A 16,704-nucleotide genomic window follows, 5' to 3' on the forward strand; every position below is an offset into this window, starting at 1 on the left:
ATTTTATAACTGTCTTGGAAAAAAGGTCTATGAAAATTCCTGTATAATGTTCCCCTTTTAGGTAGCACAAATTCATGCACACGCAATGCTATGCTCTTTTCTTTGAAGCATCCCGCATGTTTAACTACATCCTTACCACTGTCTGATGCATCCTTTTTTTTTTTTTTTTAAAGATTTTTTATTTATTTATTCAACAGAGACAGAGACAGCCAGCGAGAGAGGGAACACCAAGCAGGGGGAGTGGGAGGAAGAAGCAGGCTCATAGCGGAGGAGCCTGATGTGGGGCTCGATCCCACAATGCCAGGATCACGCCCTGAGCCGAAGGCAAACGCCCAACCGCTGTGCCACCCAGGCGCCCCTGATGCATCCTTTTTTCTTCTTTCAAGTAAGCTCTGTGCCCAACATGAGGCTTGTACTCATGACCCAGAGATCAAGAGTCGCAGGCTCTACCGACTGAGCCAGCCAGGTGCCATGATGCATCTTTTTCAATTTGACAAACATCACATACATACATGCCCAGAAAAGTCATTAATAGTAAGCTCATACAGCCATTCTGTTAACGGATGCAAAATGCTTCATTTGAGATGCACCATAATTCATTTAATCAGATTAATGCTTTAACATATATATATGCTAAACCTGGAGGACTTTCTCACTTAGATCTGCAAATCAAATCCCCACAACTGAAATTATTAGTTCTCAAGTGTCATATTCTTTTGAATAGACAAAATCTTTACACAAAATTTCTCTAGGGCCTTTTCCTTCCTCTGTATCTTCCCCCTTCACTCTGAAATCAAGAGTATTTAGAGGTCTGTGTGTTCTAGATCTGGAAGACTGGTGATCAACTAGCTTCATACTTAGTAATATGAAACTGAGCAGGTTTAGGGGCAAGGGCAGGTGTGAGTTCACTCGCTTTTCCACCTCTTGCTTACAAGGGCAGACCCGAACCAGGTGGCCTGACGTACTCACCTGAGCGAGGATCTTATAAAGGGGCTCCAAGATAAACTCCACAAAGCTCCTCTGGGAGCTGCTGGTGGGGGCCTTTTTGGTGAACTTTCGTCTAAAGAGGGGAAAAAAAAAAGAGTTATGGGTGAGCCAGCAGGGAGAAGGCACGTCACTGACCCCAAGAGTGAATCTCCTAAGTTCTGAATCTGAGCAGGGTCAAGGGGAAGGAATGTGTATGTGATCATAACATTTCCAAACAGAGATTCCTGACGGGGCATATGGTTATGACCCGCACGCGCGCCTGAGCTGAGCTGTGAAGACCTCAAGAGAAACGGCCTCGTCCTGTGAAGAGCTCATGAAGCCAATCCACTTGGAGGAAAGATGACTGTTCACGGCTAAGAAAAAAGTAGGTTTTAATCTTAGGAACTCTCTGTCTGTCCTCACTTCCAGGGAAAATGGATCCCCCCTCTAGAAAGTCAGTTCCCCACTCTACTTACGTTTTGGGGTTGAAATAAATGTCACCCCAGAGCCTTTTAGCAAATTCCTGGTAGTTTATGTCACCTATAAGAGAAGACATACAATTATTAATCTATCTAAGTACTGTGTGAAAGTCTGTTCCAGGTGCGTAAGTGGTTCATAGCTGAGGAATTCTAGCACCTTCCTTTCCAAGGCCCAGGCATTTCTTTCTACCCAGGCAGGCAGACAAGGATAGGACCAGCCTGAAGTTGACCAGACTATGCTGGAGCCAAAATGAGCACCTAGGTGGCTCCATGTCCAGCAAACAAAAAACTGAGCTGTGGACAAGGTTATGGTTTAAACGTTTTCCTTCCATAAAACGGGCTCAACTTCCATGCGCTATGCTCTGCAAACCCTGCTCCTTCCACAAGCGGAGCTTAATGGCTCCCTCATTCTTTCCTGATCTATGGAAGCTCTCCGCTGCCAGTGTGGGCAGTCCCCCAGCTGCACTGCCATGCTAAATCTCCGGCTAGCCCTAAGCCTCAGGAAGGCAGACATCTAGTCCTCTGGAGAGAAAACACCAAAGCCAACCTTTGTCTCATCTTTTACCAATTAGTCTTTTTAGTTTGACTGTAACCCTTAAGCCTGGTCAGACTGTGCCAAGCAATGCGGGCTTTTAACATTCAAGATTTTCTCAGTCAAGAGCTCCTGTAACAGTCAATTGGATCACTGACGTCACCAACTAGCTCATGAGTATTTGTATCCAGATGTCAGACTGTTCTCTCTCACTCAAGATGGCCTACAGGGACTTCATCACTTTTTCCCTAAAGCTACGTTCCCCTTCAGACTGTTCTTGCTTTCAGCGAGGATACCCTTGGCACTTCATCCGAGCTCAAAATCTTTTTCTTCCACACTTTGTTAATAACCAAATTCTTCCGTTCTTTCCCACATGAGTGAAGCTCTCTCCTCTGAACCCCCGTACCTGTTACACACATCTACTACTGCACTTAACATATGACACAGCGTACTCACAGCACTCCCAAGAACCAGGCCAGCGTGCTACGCAAGTGTCATCAACACTCACTGAAAGAACGGGTGAACATCTCTCCAACCCATCTCCTCCTTTTCCATCTCACAGATAACAGGAATCCCATATTCGCAATCCTGTATCTGAATAGGTAAAAATGTCTACGTGCATGTTCCTTCCCGCACCCTCTCCTCTCCCTGGCCTACCTTCCATCAACTTTGCACATGTCAGCCCACCCCAATCTTTATTTTTATTAATTTTTTAAACAGGGGCACCTGGATGGTTGTCGGTTAAGCGTCTGCCTTCGGCTTGGGTCATGATCCTGGGGTCCTGGGATCGAGCCCCACATCGGGCTCCCTGCTCCACAGGGAGTCTGCTTCTCTCTCTGCCCCGCCCCCCCACTCATGCATTCTCTAATAAAATCCTTAAAAAAAATTTTTTTTAAACATAACTGTGTGGCATTTTTTCACTTATTTACATGTTTATCTTTCTTAACCAGGTTGTGAGAGAGAACTTGGATCCTGGGAAATGCATATAGACCCCAGGATACTACAGGGGCTGGGAAAGTGGCCTTGGGACATGAATTCCATGTCTCGTTGGCTTGAGCCTGCCTGGGGAAGGAAGCCATCTTGGGACACAGGTTTTTATTCTGCCCAGAATCCCCATTCTTACTCGAGGACTTCTGGGGTAGGTGTGTGAACAGAGGGAAGACAGTGGGGGGAACGCTGCCAAAGCACACAGGGTCAGGAAGTTTTGGGTTGGCCATCATGCAGGAAGTCTAGCTCCTGGGAAAGGAGAATTAGTTGAGGTGGTCGATTTATGCAAGAGATCTTCTCCGTCCCACCTCAGAGCATTCTCTGGATGTTTGGCAAAGTAGGGTCAGTGCCTCAGGCTGGTGTGGGGTAGCCTTGTGCGGGCACTGCCGCTGAGGGTTAAGTTCAGCGCACAGCCAAGGCATGTCCCTCTAGCAAAGCACAGTTCCGTCTGCATGTTTAAATGGCTGACTAAACCAAAAGAAGAAGAGTATTTTGCGACACGTGCCGTTCCTATTTCACTGCTCATAAAAAAAGTTTTACAGGAACACGGTGACACTCATTCACTTACACATCGTCTGTGGCTGCTTTTGTGCTCTATCGGGGAAGTTAAGTAGTTGTGACAGAGACCATGTGGCCTAGAGCCCACCCCAATCCTTAAAAGCTCCCAACTGCCTATGGGATAAAGGCAAAATTCCCTAACCTGGCATTCCAAACCCTCCTCGAAGTGGTCCCACCCCTGCCTATCCACAGTTTTACTTCAACTCTTCTCCTTGATGAGACGGTTCACCATTATTAAGCAGGCCGTGGGTCCAAACCAACTGCCTCTGCGTCTCCTTGCCCCATGCTGCGAGTCTGGGATTCCCAGCTCCCTACTCTCCCTCCACTGTCCGCCAAACCCCATCTCCTGCCCAAGCGCATGCCATACATTGTTGTTCATCACTCTGTGCATTTCTGTCTACCCCCAGACAGTGTTTTTACAAGTCACAGACTGTTCCCCACGCCCTGCCAAATTCCTAGTTAAGAGGACAGGGCCTCAACTGTGGCAGTATGGTGTGATGGAAAAAACCCCAAGCAGATTCTAGTCCCAAGCCCATCAGTAGGTTCTGTAACTCTGGGCATAGTTTCCCATACAAGAAATGAAGGGGAAGGACTCAATGACCTCTGATATTCCTTCCAGAGCTGACTTTTTAGAAATCCATACATGACATTTCATGATGATGATGTTAGAGGCCTCAGCTGGCTGAAAACCAGTAAACCCTCTGTAAATAAACAGTGGGTTCCAAGGATGGGTAATACTCTCCTGAGGCTTATGGCCATTTTCAATCAGAAACCGAATCATTAATACATTGTGGTTACAGAAATGGTCTTGGGTTTTGCTTCATATGCTGATATAAAGAACATTCAGAAACCTATGAACTGGAACCCTGCTCAGATGAGTTTCATTTATTGTCCATCTATTTTCCCCTTTTTAAAAGAGCCAGCTACAGGGGCGCCTGGGTGGTGCAGTCGTTAAGCGTCTGCCTTTGGCTCAGGGCGTGATCCCGGTATTCTAGGATTGAGCCCCGCATCAGGCTCCTCCGCTGAGAGCCTGCTTCTTCCTCTCCCACTCCCCCTGCTTGTGTTCCCTCTCTCGCTAGCTATCTCTCTCTCTCTGTCAAATAAATAAATAAAGTCTTAAAAAAAAAATAAAATAAAAAAAATAAAAGAGCCAGCTACAAACAACTAAAATATATGTCTAATATTAAAGTGGTTAGGGGCGCCTGGGTGGCACAGCGGTTAAGCGTCTGCCTTCAGCTCAGGGCGTGATCCCGGCGTTATGGGATCGAGCCCCACGTCAGGCTCCTCTGCTGTGAGCCTGCTTCTTCCTCTCCCACTCCCCATGCTTGTGTTCCCTCTCTCGCTGGCTGTCTCTACCTCTGTCAAATAAATAAATAAAATCTTTAAAAAAAAAATATATTAAAGTGGTTAAGTTATAACATCTATCCATATAGTGGAGCAATAGGCAATTACAGATAATAATTTTTAGAAGTGAATTTTAATAAAATAGGCAAATGCTTATAATCCAATGCTGAGTGAAAATTTATCTTGTTATTATAGATTTTATATCCATTATATCTCTATAGAATGTGATCTCAGTAATGCAGAAACAAAGAAAGAACTCTAACAAATGTTTGCAATGGTTATGGTAATGAGGTTATGGATGAATTTGCTTTCTTGACTAGATTTTACTGTATTTTCCAGGTTTCTACAATGACGACGCAGTAAATATGTACATATTATAAAAAAAAAAAAAAGAGTTGTATTTGCCCATTTCTTTCACAAGAGGAAGCAAAGGACAACTGAGTGGGGGGAACAGAAACACTGGAGCTCCAGCGCCTGTCAGTTGCGAGACCTCTCACAGAGCCTCTCCTCAGCTTTCAAAACAGGGTGATAATGACCCCCTTAGGGGTTACAGCGTTCGTTGGACACTCAGGACATGGTTGTTATCACTGGACTCTGAGGGGACCGGGAGGCACAGAGGCAGAGAGCGCCCAAGTCTCTTGAGTTGGGAACCGGGTCCCAGGGCTCTGGTGTCAAGGCTCCAGGGACCTGTAAAATCACTCAGCTGGGCATCCCCGCGGACTACAAATCTGATGTGAGCTCTCGAGCAGGCCTACAAGATGTGCCTAGATATGATCAGAAGGACAGCCAGAAGTGCCACTAGCGAGGGAGATTCCACTTTGAGGAAGAGGTGTGAAAGGGCTTTGTGGGCATGGATCATTCCTTTCGGACAGTATCTGTCTCACATGGGAGAGATTCCTTTCCTAAAATGAGCTCCCCCTTCCCCCACTTCTTCCATAGGCACCTTTAATTTTCTATTCTTTAGGAACCACTTAGTCAAAAGAAAGGGTCTAGGGGCGCCTGGGTGGCACAGCGGTTAAGCGTCTGCCTTCGGCTCAGGGCGTGATCCCGGCGTTATGGGGTCGAGCCCCACGTCAGGCTCCTCCGCTATGAGCCTGCTTCTTCCTCTCCCACTCCCCCTGCTTGTGTTCCCTCTCTCGCTGGCTGTCTCTATCTCTGTCGAATAAATAAAATCTTAAAAAAAAAAAAAAAAAGAAAGAAAGGGTCTAGGGGCCAAAGAGAGTGACAATAATGGTTGTGACAATAACAGTTGATAAAATGCTCCCCCAACAGGGAGCTTTGGCACAAAGCCACTTCTAAACTCTTCAGCAGGAAAGGCACACGTGACTCTGGGGAAGCTGGGAGGCGTCTGCCAGCCAGAGCTTACCGAAGGTGTCAGCATAGATCTTGGCAAAGGAGCCCAGCGTGAAGCAGATGCTGTACTGGGAGCTGGAGAAGCAGACGTTGCCCAGGAGCGGGGAAAGGATGAGGTTCTCGTCGGTGGAATACATGCTGAAACAGACAGAGTCGTGATCGCAGAGCCAGGCCACGTGGCAACACTGACATGACGCCCGGGGGAAGGGCAGAGACTCAGGGTCCCAGCCTCTCTCCAGCCCTCGCCCTTGGCATGTGCTTGCATCACACACTCAGCTTTGCCAGCAGCCTGGCCCAAGACAGTGACATGGTGGAGTTGTCCCCTAACTCCCAATAACGAGCGGATATCCCAGAGCTGGGAACTTCACACACGATCCCAGAGAAGTTAACCGCACCGGACAGACAAGGGGAAACTTGGAGGTCAGAGACAAAGATCTTGGAACACAGGAAATGAATCTAATGTGAAAGAGGAGTGCATTTTAGAGAAATCAATTTCACAAATACAGACAGACATAAGCACGAGACGTGGATAAATAACAAAAGACGGGTAACTTTGCTCCCCGCTCTCATTGCCCTGTTCTTTTTTATTGTTTGGCTTTGTTATACAAATTCACGGTAAAATTTTGTCTTAAAAGCCATGCAGAAGCCACAGCATTCCAAGTTCACTAACGTTTAAAAGAAAACCAGCTGTACACAGGAATCCAATCTACGACCCTAGCCTTACTCAGATTGTTTTATGGAATCTCTCTCTCTCCTCTTTCTTTCTAAGATTTTGTCTATTTGACAGAGACAGAGAGTGTGTGCACAAGCAGGGGGAGCAGCAGGCAGAGGGAGAAGCAGCTTCCCCACGGAGCAGGGCGCCCGATGTAGGGCTTGATCCCAGGACTCCAGGATCACAACCTGAGCCAAAGACAGATGTTTAAATGACTGAGCCACCCAGGCGCCCTGTTTTACAGACTTTCTTAATTTAGAAGTGAAATTATTGGCTTATAAAGACCAGTTCTCACCTTACTCCACCCTCGATCTCAAGTTATGCTCCCCACAGGCAACTGCTTTCAACTCTTTTAAAGCTTTTAGAGCACCTGCCCCATATTTCTAAAGAAAATGTTTATGCTGCTGTTACTTGTTTAGAGGCTGAGATCTGACTTCCTATTTTGGTGATCAGGATTTAGCCCCATCCCCCACTTTAAGGGGATACATAAAGAAGTCTAACATTTCATTTTGGGGGCTCCTGATGTTATGTTAGCCTCCAGTCGCTCTTAGCCCTTCCGGAGCCAGGGAGAGGAGGTCGCTGTTGAGAATTATGGCTACACACTGAGAGGGCTCCTGAAGGTAAGTCTGTCTCTGGCCACAGGGATACTATCCTCAGTCCTTAACTGGAGAGGGGTTCTCTCAAAAGGACAGCCTTGTCCCGAAGAAGTCATCCAGTCCATCTGTCAGCCTGCAGATAAGACTGTGGTTAGGATATATTTAACCTATCCTTCCAAGCCACCTTGATACTGTGTTCTAAGGTCTCCCAGCCATCACTCATACTTACTAATATAAGCCTGAGATGCCTCTTGCTGAAAAGCAACTACGCCCACAGAAACAAGGGCCAATAATTCCTTCATTTATCGAGTCTGCATTAGAAGATAACAGCAACTAACATGATTCACCGGGCAGGTACTGTATGCTAAACAGTGTGCTAAGCGTGCTGCATCAAATATCTATCTAATTCTTAAAACATCCCATTTGGCAAACATTATTATTATTCCCCTTTCACAGAGGCGGAAGCTTGAGGCTCTAGGAGTGTAAGTCACTTGCCCAGGTTCACACACTTGGTATGGAATGAAAGTGAGACCCGTTCTAGAGGCCCAGGTATTGAGCACGATGCAGAAGTGAAGATGTGTCTTAAGCTGCACAGCTGGTTAAAGCCCAGGGTCAATGAGGCCAAGGCTGTGGAGTCACACACTGTAGGGCCCTGGAATGTGCCCCTAGCCTGGTGCAAAAGCTCATTACGCGCTCCAAGAAATCAGAGTTGCCTCCCAAAGGTGTTCAAGGTTAAGACTTCTAAAACACAGAGTTCCTGAGGACAGGAAATCCACGCCCGGGGTCCTATACCTTATGAGCCCGTTGACCTCATCTACGATGTGCCGCAGCTTGTAGTAAGCATCAGTCGGCGGCAGCTTCAGCTCCAGGATCAGCCGGTCAATCTTGTTGATGCACACGGTGACCGCCAGCCTCTCCTGCACCGCATGCTTGATCAGCCGCTCTGTGTTCAGCATCACCTGAGACGCACAAGGCCCAGAAGGTGGTGAGAAGAGCAAAAAGGGCAGAAAAGTTCAGAGCAAAGCCAAAGAGGGTACTACCTGAAAATACGAAGTATGAGGAAAAGAGGACCTGGGGAAACAAACTATTGTGTGGAAGCAGAGGGTATCCCGGCCAAAGGCTGATTCAGGACCTTGACAAGGGCACCTGGCAGGACTGAGACACGAATAAACACCCAGATGAGGCTGGGAGCCAGGTCCCTCAGTGCCAGAGAAGGGGCAGAGGTGGGCTCAGGAAGCACCTGTGGTGCCGGATGGAAGCATGGGGATTCGGATCGACACACTATTTCTTCTCTTTTTATTGCTAATCACGTTTCACACAGACGTGTAGAAATTGCTAGGGATGTGTGCAGGGATGCATTATCTGTGTTCAGTGAAAGGGTCTAGAAGTAATGGACCCCAAAGCAGTGAACACACCCTTTGTTTCTAAATACCAGTCCCCACTACAAGGAGCCAGAACTCCTTGAAGAAATGGCTGATTCTAGGATTGAGGCAGAGAAAGCACAAAATGAGTCTAGAACATCTTTCTGCACCAAAGAGTAAGGAAGTACTTGAAAAAAGATGGGACATGTCAAAAGGACAAAGAAGCCAACCTGAGGGAGCTCTAACTAACCGAATCTGGGATAGCTAGAGTATCAAGATATATAAGGATAGCAATGTATTATAACCCACTGAATGTAATAAAAATCCATGTATCCATATATGTGACAGTAAGTAAGCAATGAGGGAGAATGGAAAGTCCTTCCTCACAATAGAATTCCAACCAAAAAATATAGAAGGAATAATAGAAGTTAGAAAATCACCATTTGCAACTACTATGGAAATAAACTAGGAATGCTCAATGAAGGATAAAACCTGGGGTGCCTTGCTGGCGCTGTTGATGGAGTGTGTGATTCTTGGTCTTGGGGTCATGAGTTTGAGCCCCATGTTGGGTGTAGAGATTAAAGAAATGTGGGGCACCTGGGTGGCTCCGTTGGTTAAGCATCCGACTCTTAGTTTCAGCTTAGATTGTGATCTCATGAGTCATGGCACTGGGCCTAGCATCGGCCTCTGTGCTCAGTGGGGAATCTGCTTGAGATTCGCTCCCTCTGCCCTTCTCCCCACTTGCACCCACTCTTTCTCTCTCAAATGAATAAATAAATTTTTAAAAAAAGTAATAGATGAAAAACCAGCATGCAAAGTTTGGAAGGGAGTAGAATGTATACATAGACTCAAGGTATATCTTCACAAATTACGTATTACTAAGGGAAAATAGTAACTTTACACTAGGGAAACTTGGCAAACCCACCTTAACCAAGCGACCAAAGTAAGTATGACCAGTAATGGGATAAAGTGACACCCAGGGCCTCCTGATATGATGGACTAAGAAGAATGCAACTACATTCCTGTAGCATTCCTGAACATAACCATGAGCAAACATTCAACAAATCCAAATGGAGACATTCTACAAAACAAATATAGCTTACACTCTTCAAAAATGCAGTCATAAAGAACCAAGAAAGGCTATCGAGCAGTTCCAATTAAGAGACTAAGGTAGACGTGAGGACTGAACGGTTGGCAGCATCCTTGATCAGGAAAAAAAAGAATTCTATAAAGGACACCACTGGGCTAGTTAGTGACACTCAATAAGGTCTAGAGAAAAAGATCTATACAACACATTGTATCAGTGTTAAATTCCCTGATTCTGGTAACTGTATTTTGGTCACGTAAGTAAATGCCCTCGTTCTGAGGTAACATGTTGAAATATTTTACTTTCAAACAATTCAAGGGGAAAATACACACACACTCACATGTGTGTGGGTACGTGTACAGAGAAAGAATTACAAAGCAAATGACAGTGAACTCCTTGTACCGTTTTTGCAACTTTCCCATAAATTTGAAATTATTCCAAAATGAAGTCAATGGGGGGGAACTCTGGCTCCCTCTGCTGGCTATCTCGTCAATGACAACGTGAATGAGCCTAGCCAAATTACCTAATCTTTCAATTGAGAAAATACAAGACACCTTGGGCCTTTTAACTCCAATCTCTCTAGCTTAGAAAAACATGTTAATATTTAAAATCCATTTACATGAATATACTCTCCTCCTTCTCTTTTAATTACATTTGTCATTTTATTTTGGGTCCTAACATTCTGAGCCTCACTGAGCCAGGAGTGAGGGACTCATACTGAGAACTAATTTTGAACTTTATATGCTGCCTTAATTTCAGAGCAAATGTGAGCCTCAATCCCACAGACTTTTATCTTCTCTGGCTCCCAGCTCACTCAGTGCTCTGGGCATCGTATGGGGCAACCCTAACAGGGAGGAGGGGTCATAAGAGAGTAGAGGCAGACTCACGCCTTCAGCCGCATCGATGAAAAGGACAACTCCATCTGAGATGCGCAAGCCAGCTGTGACCTCATCAGAAAAATTCACATGTCCTGTAAGACAAATACCAAGTAAGTCACTACCTGCATGGAGCCAGGATGAGGCACAATTAACTTGTAGGCGGACGGAGGGAATACTGCAAAGCATGTGAACCCCCAAATATGCCCTTTCTCCCCACAGCTTCCTGCCGTGTATAAAATTCCACCAGTCAGAGTCACATGCTTGGATTAAACTTTCATACAGCAGGTCCCCAAACATAGAAAGAACGAAGTGTTCTGTATGCCCTAGGAGCGCATAACATATCAACACTGATGCACCAGCTCCGTCTCAGCAGCAGTAAGCAGAGTTCCGTGGGGGCAAAGGACAATTCCAAGGCCGAAGAAAGGGCAAGAAGGGCCTGGTGCATGGGAGACAATGCCTGTCAAGGTGCTGCTGGTGGTGGACAAGGGCTGAGCGGTATCCAGCACTGGGCACCTGAGGGTGAGAAGGTCAATTTGTCAAAACTCCAACGTTTCTATTTAAAACTCTGCTCTGAGGTGGTCCTTTCCGTAAGATGCAGAGTCAGCCACAGGGCAAGGTACGCTGCTCCTACGGTGACCTCTACATCCACCACCAGTTGGTGTGTCGACCCTATGGCCTCCTTCAAAAGACTCAGAGTGCCTGAGGCCAGGGCCATGTCTGACTCACCCTTGTTCCCAAGCGCCTAGCATGGGGCCTGACACAGGCTGAAATGAGTAAATGAATGAGATTCCCCAATATTTAAATATTTTAGAGCAGAGCAAAAAGAGGAGAGAAATAGAAAGCTTGGCGCATAGTGCCTGCTCATTAACTAGTCAGAAGCAAAGGAGACCACGGAAAACAGAAATTATCTGAATGAAAGGAGAAGTGAAGGGAATGTAAACACAAAGATGAAATGCTCTGTTCTGTTCTAGAAAGAGCAAATGCACAAAAAACAAAGGGAGTAAGGTTCTGATAGTAAAAGGAATGTCCTACCTGGAGTGTCCATGATATTGAAGAGGTAAGATTTTCCCTTGGTATCTGGCAAGACCACCGTCACAGGAGTGCTTTTGATGCCAACACCTCTCTGAAAGTCACAACGACAGAGTGGTCAAGACTTCTTCCTACACAAGAGGGCTTCCTTCTGCTCTTGGGGCCTGCCAACTGCTAGTAAGTTACACTGACGTCTCTCCTTGAGTGTGATTTTTTTTTTTTAAGATTTTACTTATTTATTTTTTGACAGAGAGAGAGACAGCCAGCGAGAGAGGGAATACAAGCAGGGGGAGTGGGAGAGGAAGAAGCAGGCTCCCAGTGGAGCAGGGAGCCCAACGCGGGGCTCGATCCCAGGGACCTGGGACTTAACGCTTAACGACTGAGCCACCCAGGCACCCCTTGAGTGTGATTTTTATCTAGGCATCTAACCAGAATGACCCTTGGAGATGAAATATCTTGGTGTTAAACATAATTTTTGCAGGGGTTTGGTTCAAATACAAAAAAAAAGTAAAAGATGAACAAGTAAAGCAGGATTAAACCTAACAGAGAATCTAGCGTCCTACAATCTTTTTTTTTTAATTAAAGATTTTATTTATTTATTTGATAGAGAGAGAGAGTGAGAGAGGGATCACAAGCAGGGGGCGTGGGAGAGGGAGAAGCAGGTTTCCTGCTGAGCAGGGAGCCCGATGTGGGGCTCGATCCTATGACCTGAGCCGAAGGCAGACGCTTAACAACTGAGCCACCCAGGCGCCCCAGCGTCCTACAATCTTATCTTCATACACTGCTAACAAAAATGATAACTGAAGCATCATGTAAGTAAAAAGAAACATCCTGGGGTATCTTAGGATTTAAAAAAACATGATCCCCCTTCTGCCCCTGCTGCCACCATGGTGCCTGTGAAAAAGCTTGTGGCAAAGGGGGGCTAAAAAAATAAAAAGGCAAGTTCTGAAGTTTACCCTTGACTGCACCTACTGTGAAAGATGGAATCATGGATGCTGCCAATTTTGAGCAGTTTCTTCAAGAGAAAATCAAAGTGAATGGCAAAGCTGGGAATCTTGGTGGAGTGGTTGTAACCACTGAAAGGTGCAAGAGCAAGATTACTGTAACTTCTGGCATGCCTTTTTCCAAAAGGTATCTGAAACAGCTCACCAAAATACATGTGAAGAAGAATGATCTATGTGATTGATCGTGCATAGTTACTAATTGCAAGACAGTTGTGAATTGTGTTACTTCCAGATTAACCAGGATGAAGAGGAAGATTAAAATGCATTTATTTGAAATATTTTGTATGAGTTCTTCATTAAACCTTGGGAACCAAAAAAAATAAATAAAATACACACACACACACACACACACACAAGCTTGTTATAAGAAGGGCTCCTGGCTGGCTCAGTCTGTACAGCACGAGATTTTTTACCTTGGGGTTGTGAGTTCGAGCCCCACAATGGGTGTGGAGATTACTTAAAAAAAAAAAAAAAAAGAAAAGAAAAGAAAAAGAAAAAGAAAATCTATAAAAAACAAAAAAAGCTAGGGGTGCCTGGGTGGCTCAGCTGGTTAAGTATCCAACTCTTGACGCAGGGTTGTAAGCTCAAGCACAGAGCTGGGCTCCATGCTGGGGTGGAGCCTACTTAAAAAAAAAAAGTTATAACAAGAAATAAGTATTTTAAAAAATCTAGCGAGGGGCGCCTGGGTGGCACAGCGGTTAACCATCTGCCTTCGGCTCAGGGCGTGATCCCGGCGTTATGGGATCCAGCCCCACATCAGGCTCCTTTGCTAATGAGCCTGCTTCTTCCTCTCCCACTCCCCCTGCTTGTGTTCCCTCTCTCGCTGGCTGTCTCTATCTCTGTCGAATAAATAAATAAAATCTTTAAAAAATAAATAAAAATAAAAAATCTAGCGAAACATATTAAAAAACAATAATAGCTAACATATGTTGATTGCTTATCATAAGCCTGCACTGTTCAAAGTTCCTTTAGTAACCACACTTGCAAACTTGAGATCTCCATCTGGTGACTTAAGAAAAAGAGACAGGGGCGCCTGGGTGGCACAGAGGTTAAGCGTCTGCCTTCGGCTCAGGGTGTGATCCCAGCATTATGGGATCGAGCTCCACATCAGGCTCCTCCGCTATGAGCCTGCTTCTTCCTCTCCCACTCCCCCTGCTTGTGTTCCCTCTCTCGCTGGCTGTCTCTCTCTGTCAAATAAATAAATAAAATCTTAAAAAAAAAAAAAAAAAGAAAAAGAGACAGAAATAAAAGAGAGGAAAGAGAGGGGTCAGAGAGTAGGGGAAAGATCCAGATGGAAGAGAGACCCACCAGCTGGAATGGGACACGGTGACGCATGCTCACTGCTCTACACAGAAGAGAAGCACAAAGACAGAGGAACCCACTCTCAAAGAGAAGCTACTCCTAGAAAGAGATCATCGTATGGATGGAGTCATCTTACAGATTTTAAGGATGATGTCATTTAAAAAATTCTGTGGCATTTCTGTATAACCTAGAGTGTAAATGTAGACATCATCTCTTAGCATTTGCCCTACTTGGCCAAATTAAATCCAGTCAAGGGTAGGAAGGCCCCTCCACCTACCCTACCGCTTGCCTGCCCTGCTCTCTTTCAAGTACTAGATCAGGGGATGACTGGCAGAAGCCTCGAGATAAAGAGGTGTGAGGAGGGAATGAGAGAGGGGATGCGGTACAGAGCAAAGCGTCAGCATAAAGGCTCCCCCACATTCCCCACAGAACTCCTGCTGGGTCCGGTGTGGGAAACAGTCAGATGTCCCCAGGCATGCTTACCTCCTGCTCTGTGAAGAGGATGTCAGTATAGCACAGCTTTAAAAAAAAAAAAAAGAAGAAGCGCTGTTACCACCTGACTCCAGACTCCTCTCCCACACAAACCATCAATCACTTTCCTCCATCAGCACCCAATTCAAGGCTTTCTGCCTCAGGAGGATAGATGGAAGACAGGAGGGTAGCCTACAGAAATCCCAGACAATAAAACCAACGCTCTCTCAGATGGAAAATGTTCCTGGATGGGTGTTTTTTGAGGGGGGGGGTCAGGGTGGTCACTGAGGACCAGGTATGGCTGGAGAGCTAAATTTTATCAAATGCACTGAATCCTAAAGTAGTAAAGGGAGACACACCCGGCCTTTATGGAACCCCCCGCATGTCAAAACACTCAATCCAGCAGACAAGAAGCATTTATTGCACTGAGACTTGCAGCCACGTTTGGCCTTATTCACAGGCATTTAAATTTATCATGAAAACAACAAGGTCCAATTGTATTATATTTTTAGCGTAGGCTATTAATACCATGACAGGAAAGAATAGGCTATAAAAGTCAGGATGTATCAGAACTGAGGAAAGATCCCAAGTGCAGAATAGATCATCCAAAAATACTGCAGGTTAATATTCTCTATGCTCCTAAGAAAGTTAAAATTACTTTCTTTAGGGCTATGAATAGAGATTACAATTATAAAGCAGCACTTTGTAGGCGTCATTATTTATAATGAGAGTGGGAAGGTGGAAGGAGGGGGAAGGAGAAAGAACCCCTGTACATTCTGAATGGTTCATCCTAAACCCTCTGCAGATTTTCTACTTACATCTTGGTCATAGCGCTTCCTGATTTCCGGGTGAGTCTGCTCTATTAAACAATCTACAAAACACGTCTGAAAGGGAAGAGAAGGTTAAGATCTGCCAAGCACAAAGGAAAATCTACTCTACCCTTCTCTCAGTGCCCAATACACCACATAATTTAGGGATAAGGAGAGGAAAAGGAGGGCCAGGAGGATTATGGGACAGCAAAGGATTAACACTGAAGCCATAGGATTATTTTCAAATGAAAGATGAAATCTTTCTTGGACAAGCATTCCCCCAGGAAATGAAAACTTATAAAATCAGAGTAAGGCTCAATTTCCCCTCTTCTGTCCAGATGTAGACACAAGGCTGCAAGTGGCTTAGAAACAGGCACCATCTGTTGCTCAGGAAAAGCTAGAATTTCAGAGGTTTCACACTAGGCACGCAGGCCCCCCTGAGTCAGGAGGTCCAGCATTATGGCCTCAAACCCCAACTTGTGACTGAGGGCTGAAAAAATGAGCAGGAAGGAAGAGAAATCCTGTTCCAAGTAGCAGAAAGTTCTCTCACCTTGCCATGGTGGAGATGGCCACAGAGGGTCACATTTCTGATGAGCTCCGAGTTATCCATCAGATCTGCCAAGAAACTGAAAGGAGAAAGGAAAAGAGAAGAGGGACTTCGGCAAACGCTTCCAAATGGGAAGTGGTGCAAAGGTGTTTCACGTATTTTGTCAGGAACAACTTTCAGACCAACTGGAGAATGCTCAGAGGCAGATGTGAATTTCTACGTCTACATGGGTCTGGCTCTGGAAATGGAATAGACTTACCCATGAGGTAACACAACCCACGAAATGAGATTTCAAAAGCAAGCAAGAACAACAGCAAAACCAAATACCAGCATGCATACATGCACATACACAAGCACTGTTCCTTTCAAAATCCTCAGGTTAGATTTATTCCATTTATGCATTTATTCTATTAATGCAAAGGGGACTTAAAAGTACTTTGAGAACTTCTCTCTCTTTTTTTTTTTAAGATTTAAAAAATTTTAGAGTTAGGGTGCCTGGGTGGCTCAGTGGGTCAAGCGACTGCTGTCGGCTCAAGTCATGATCCCCGGGGTCCTGGGATCGAGTCCCACATCGGGCCCCCCTGACCTTCGGGAAGCCTGCTTCTCCCTCTCCCTCTGCCTGCCACTCCCCCTGCTTGTGCTCTGTCGAATAAATAAAATCTTTTTAAAAAATTAAAAATAAAAAAATA

The 16,704-nt window shown here is 45.4% G+C and overlaps 1 protein-coding gene and 1 pseudogene across 2 annotated transcripts in view; one reads left to right on the forward strand and one right to left on the reverse strand.

Moving 5' to 3' along the window:
* Positions 1-16,704, reverse strand: part of EFTUD2 (elongation factor Tu GTP binding domain containing 2) — a 44,101-nt gene that overhangs the window by 14,421 nt on the left and 12,976 nt on the right. For both annotated transcript variants that reach the window (XM_034640148.1, XM_002919747.4), the window contains 9 exons: positions 16,019-16,094; positions 15,478-15,543; positions 14,672-14,707; positions 11,886-11,976; positions 10,863-10,945; positions 8,320-8,486; positions 6,233-6,357; positions 1,443-1,506; positions 970-1,060 (listed from right to left, as the gene is read on the reverse strand). In XM_034640148.1, coding sequence (XP_034496039.1) covers positions 970-1,060; positions 1,443-1,506; positions 6,233-6,357; positions 8,320-8,486; positions 10,863-10,945; positions 11,886-11,976; positions 14,672-14,707; positions 15,478-15,543; positions 16,019-16,094 — 799 coding nt within the window. The remainder of the gene's footprint in view (positions 1-969; positions 1,061-1,442; positions 1,507-6,232; positions 6,358-8,319; positions 8,487-10,862; positions 10,946-11,885; positions 11,977-14,671; positions 14,708-15,477; positions 15,544-16,018; positions 16,095-16,704) is intronic.
* On the forward strand, positions 12,730-13,185 carry LOC100464242 (annotated as a pseudogene).

Source organism: Ailuropoda melanoleuca, chromosome 13 (assembly GCF_002007445.2).
Source record: "Ailuropoda melanoleuca isolate Jingjing chromosome 13, ASM200744v2, whole genome shotgun sequence".
Lineage (NCBI taxonomy): Eukaryota > Metazoa > Chordata > Mammalia > Carnivora > Ursidae > Ailuropoda > Ailuropoda melanoleuca.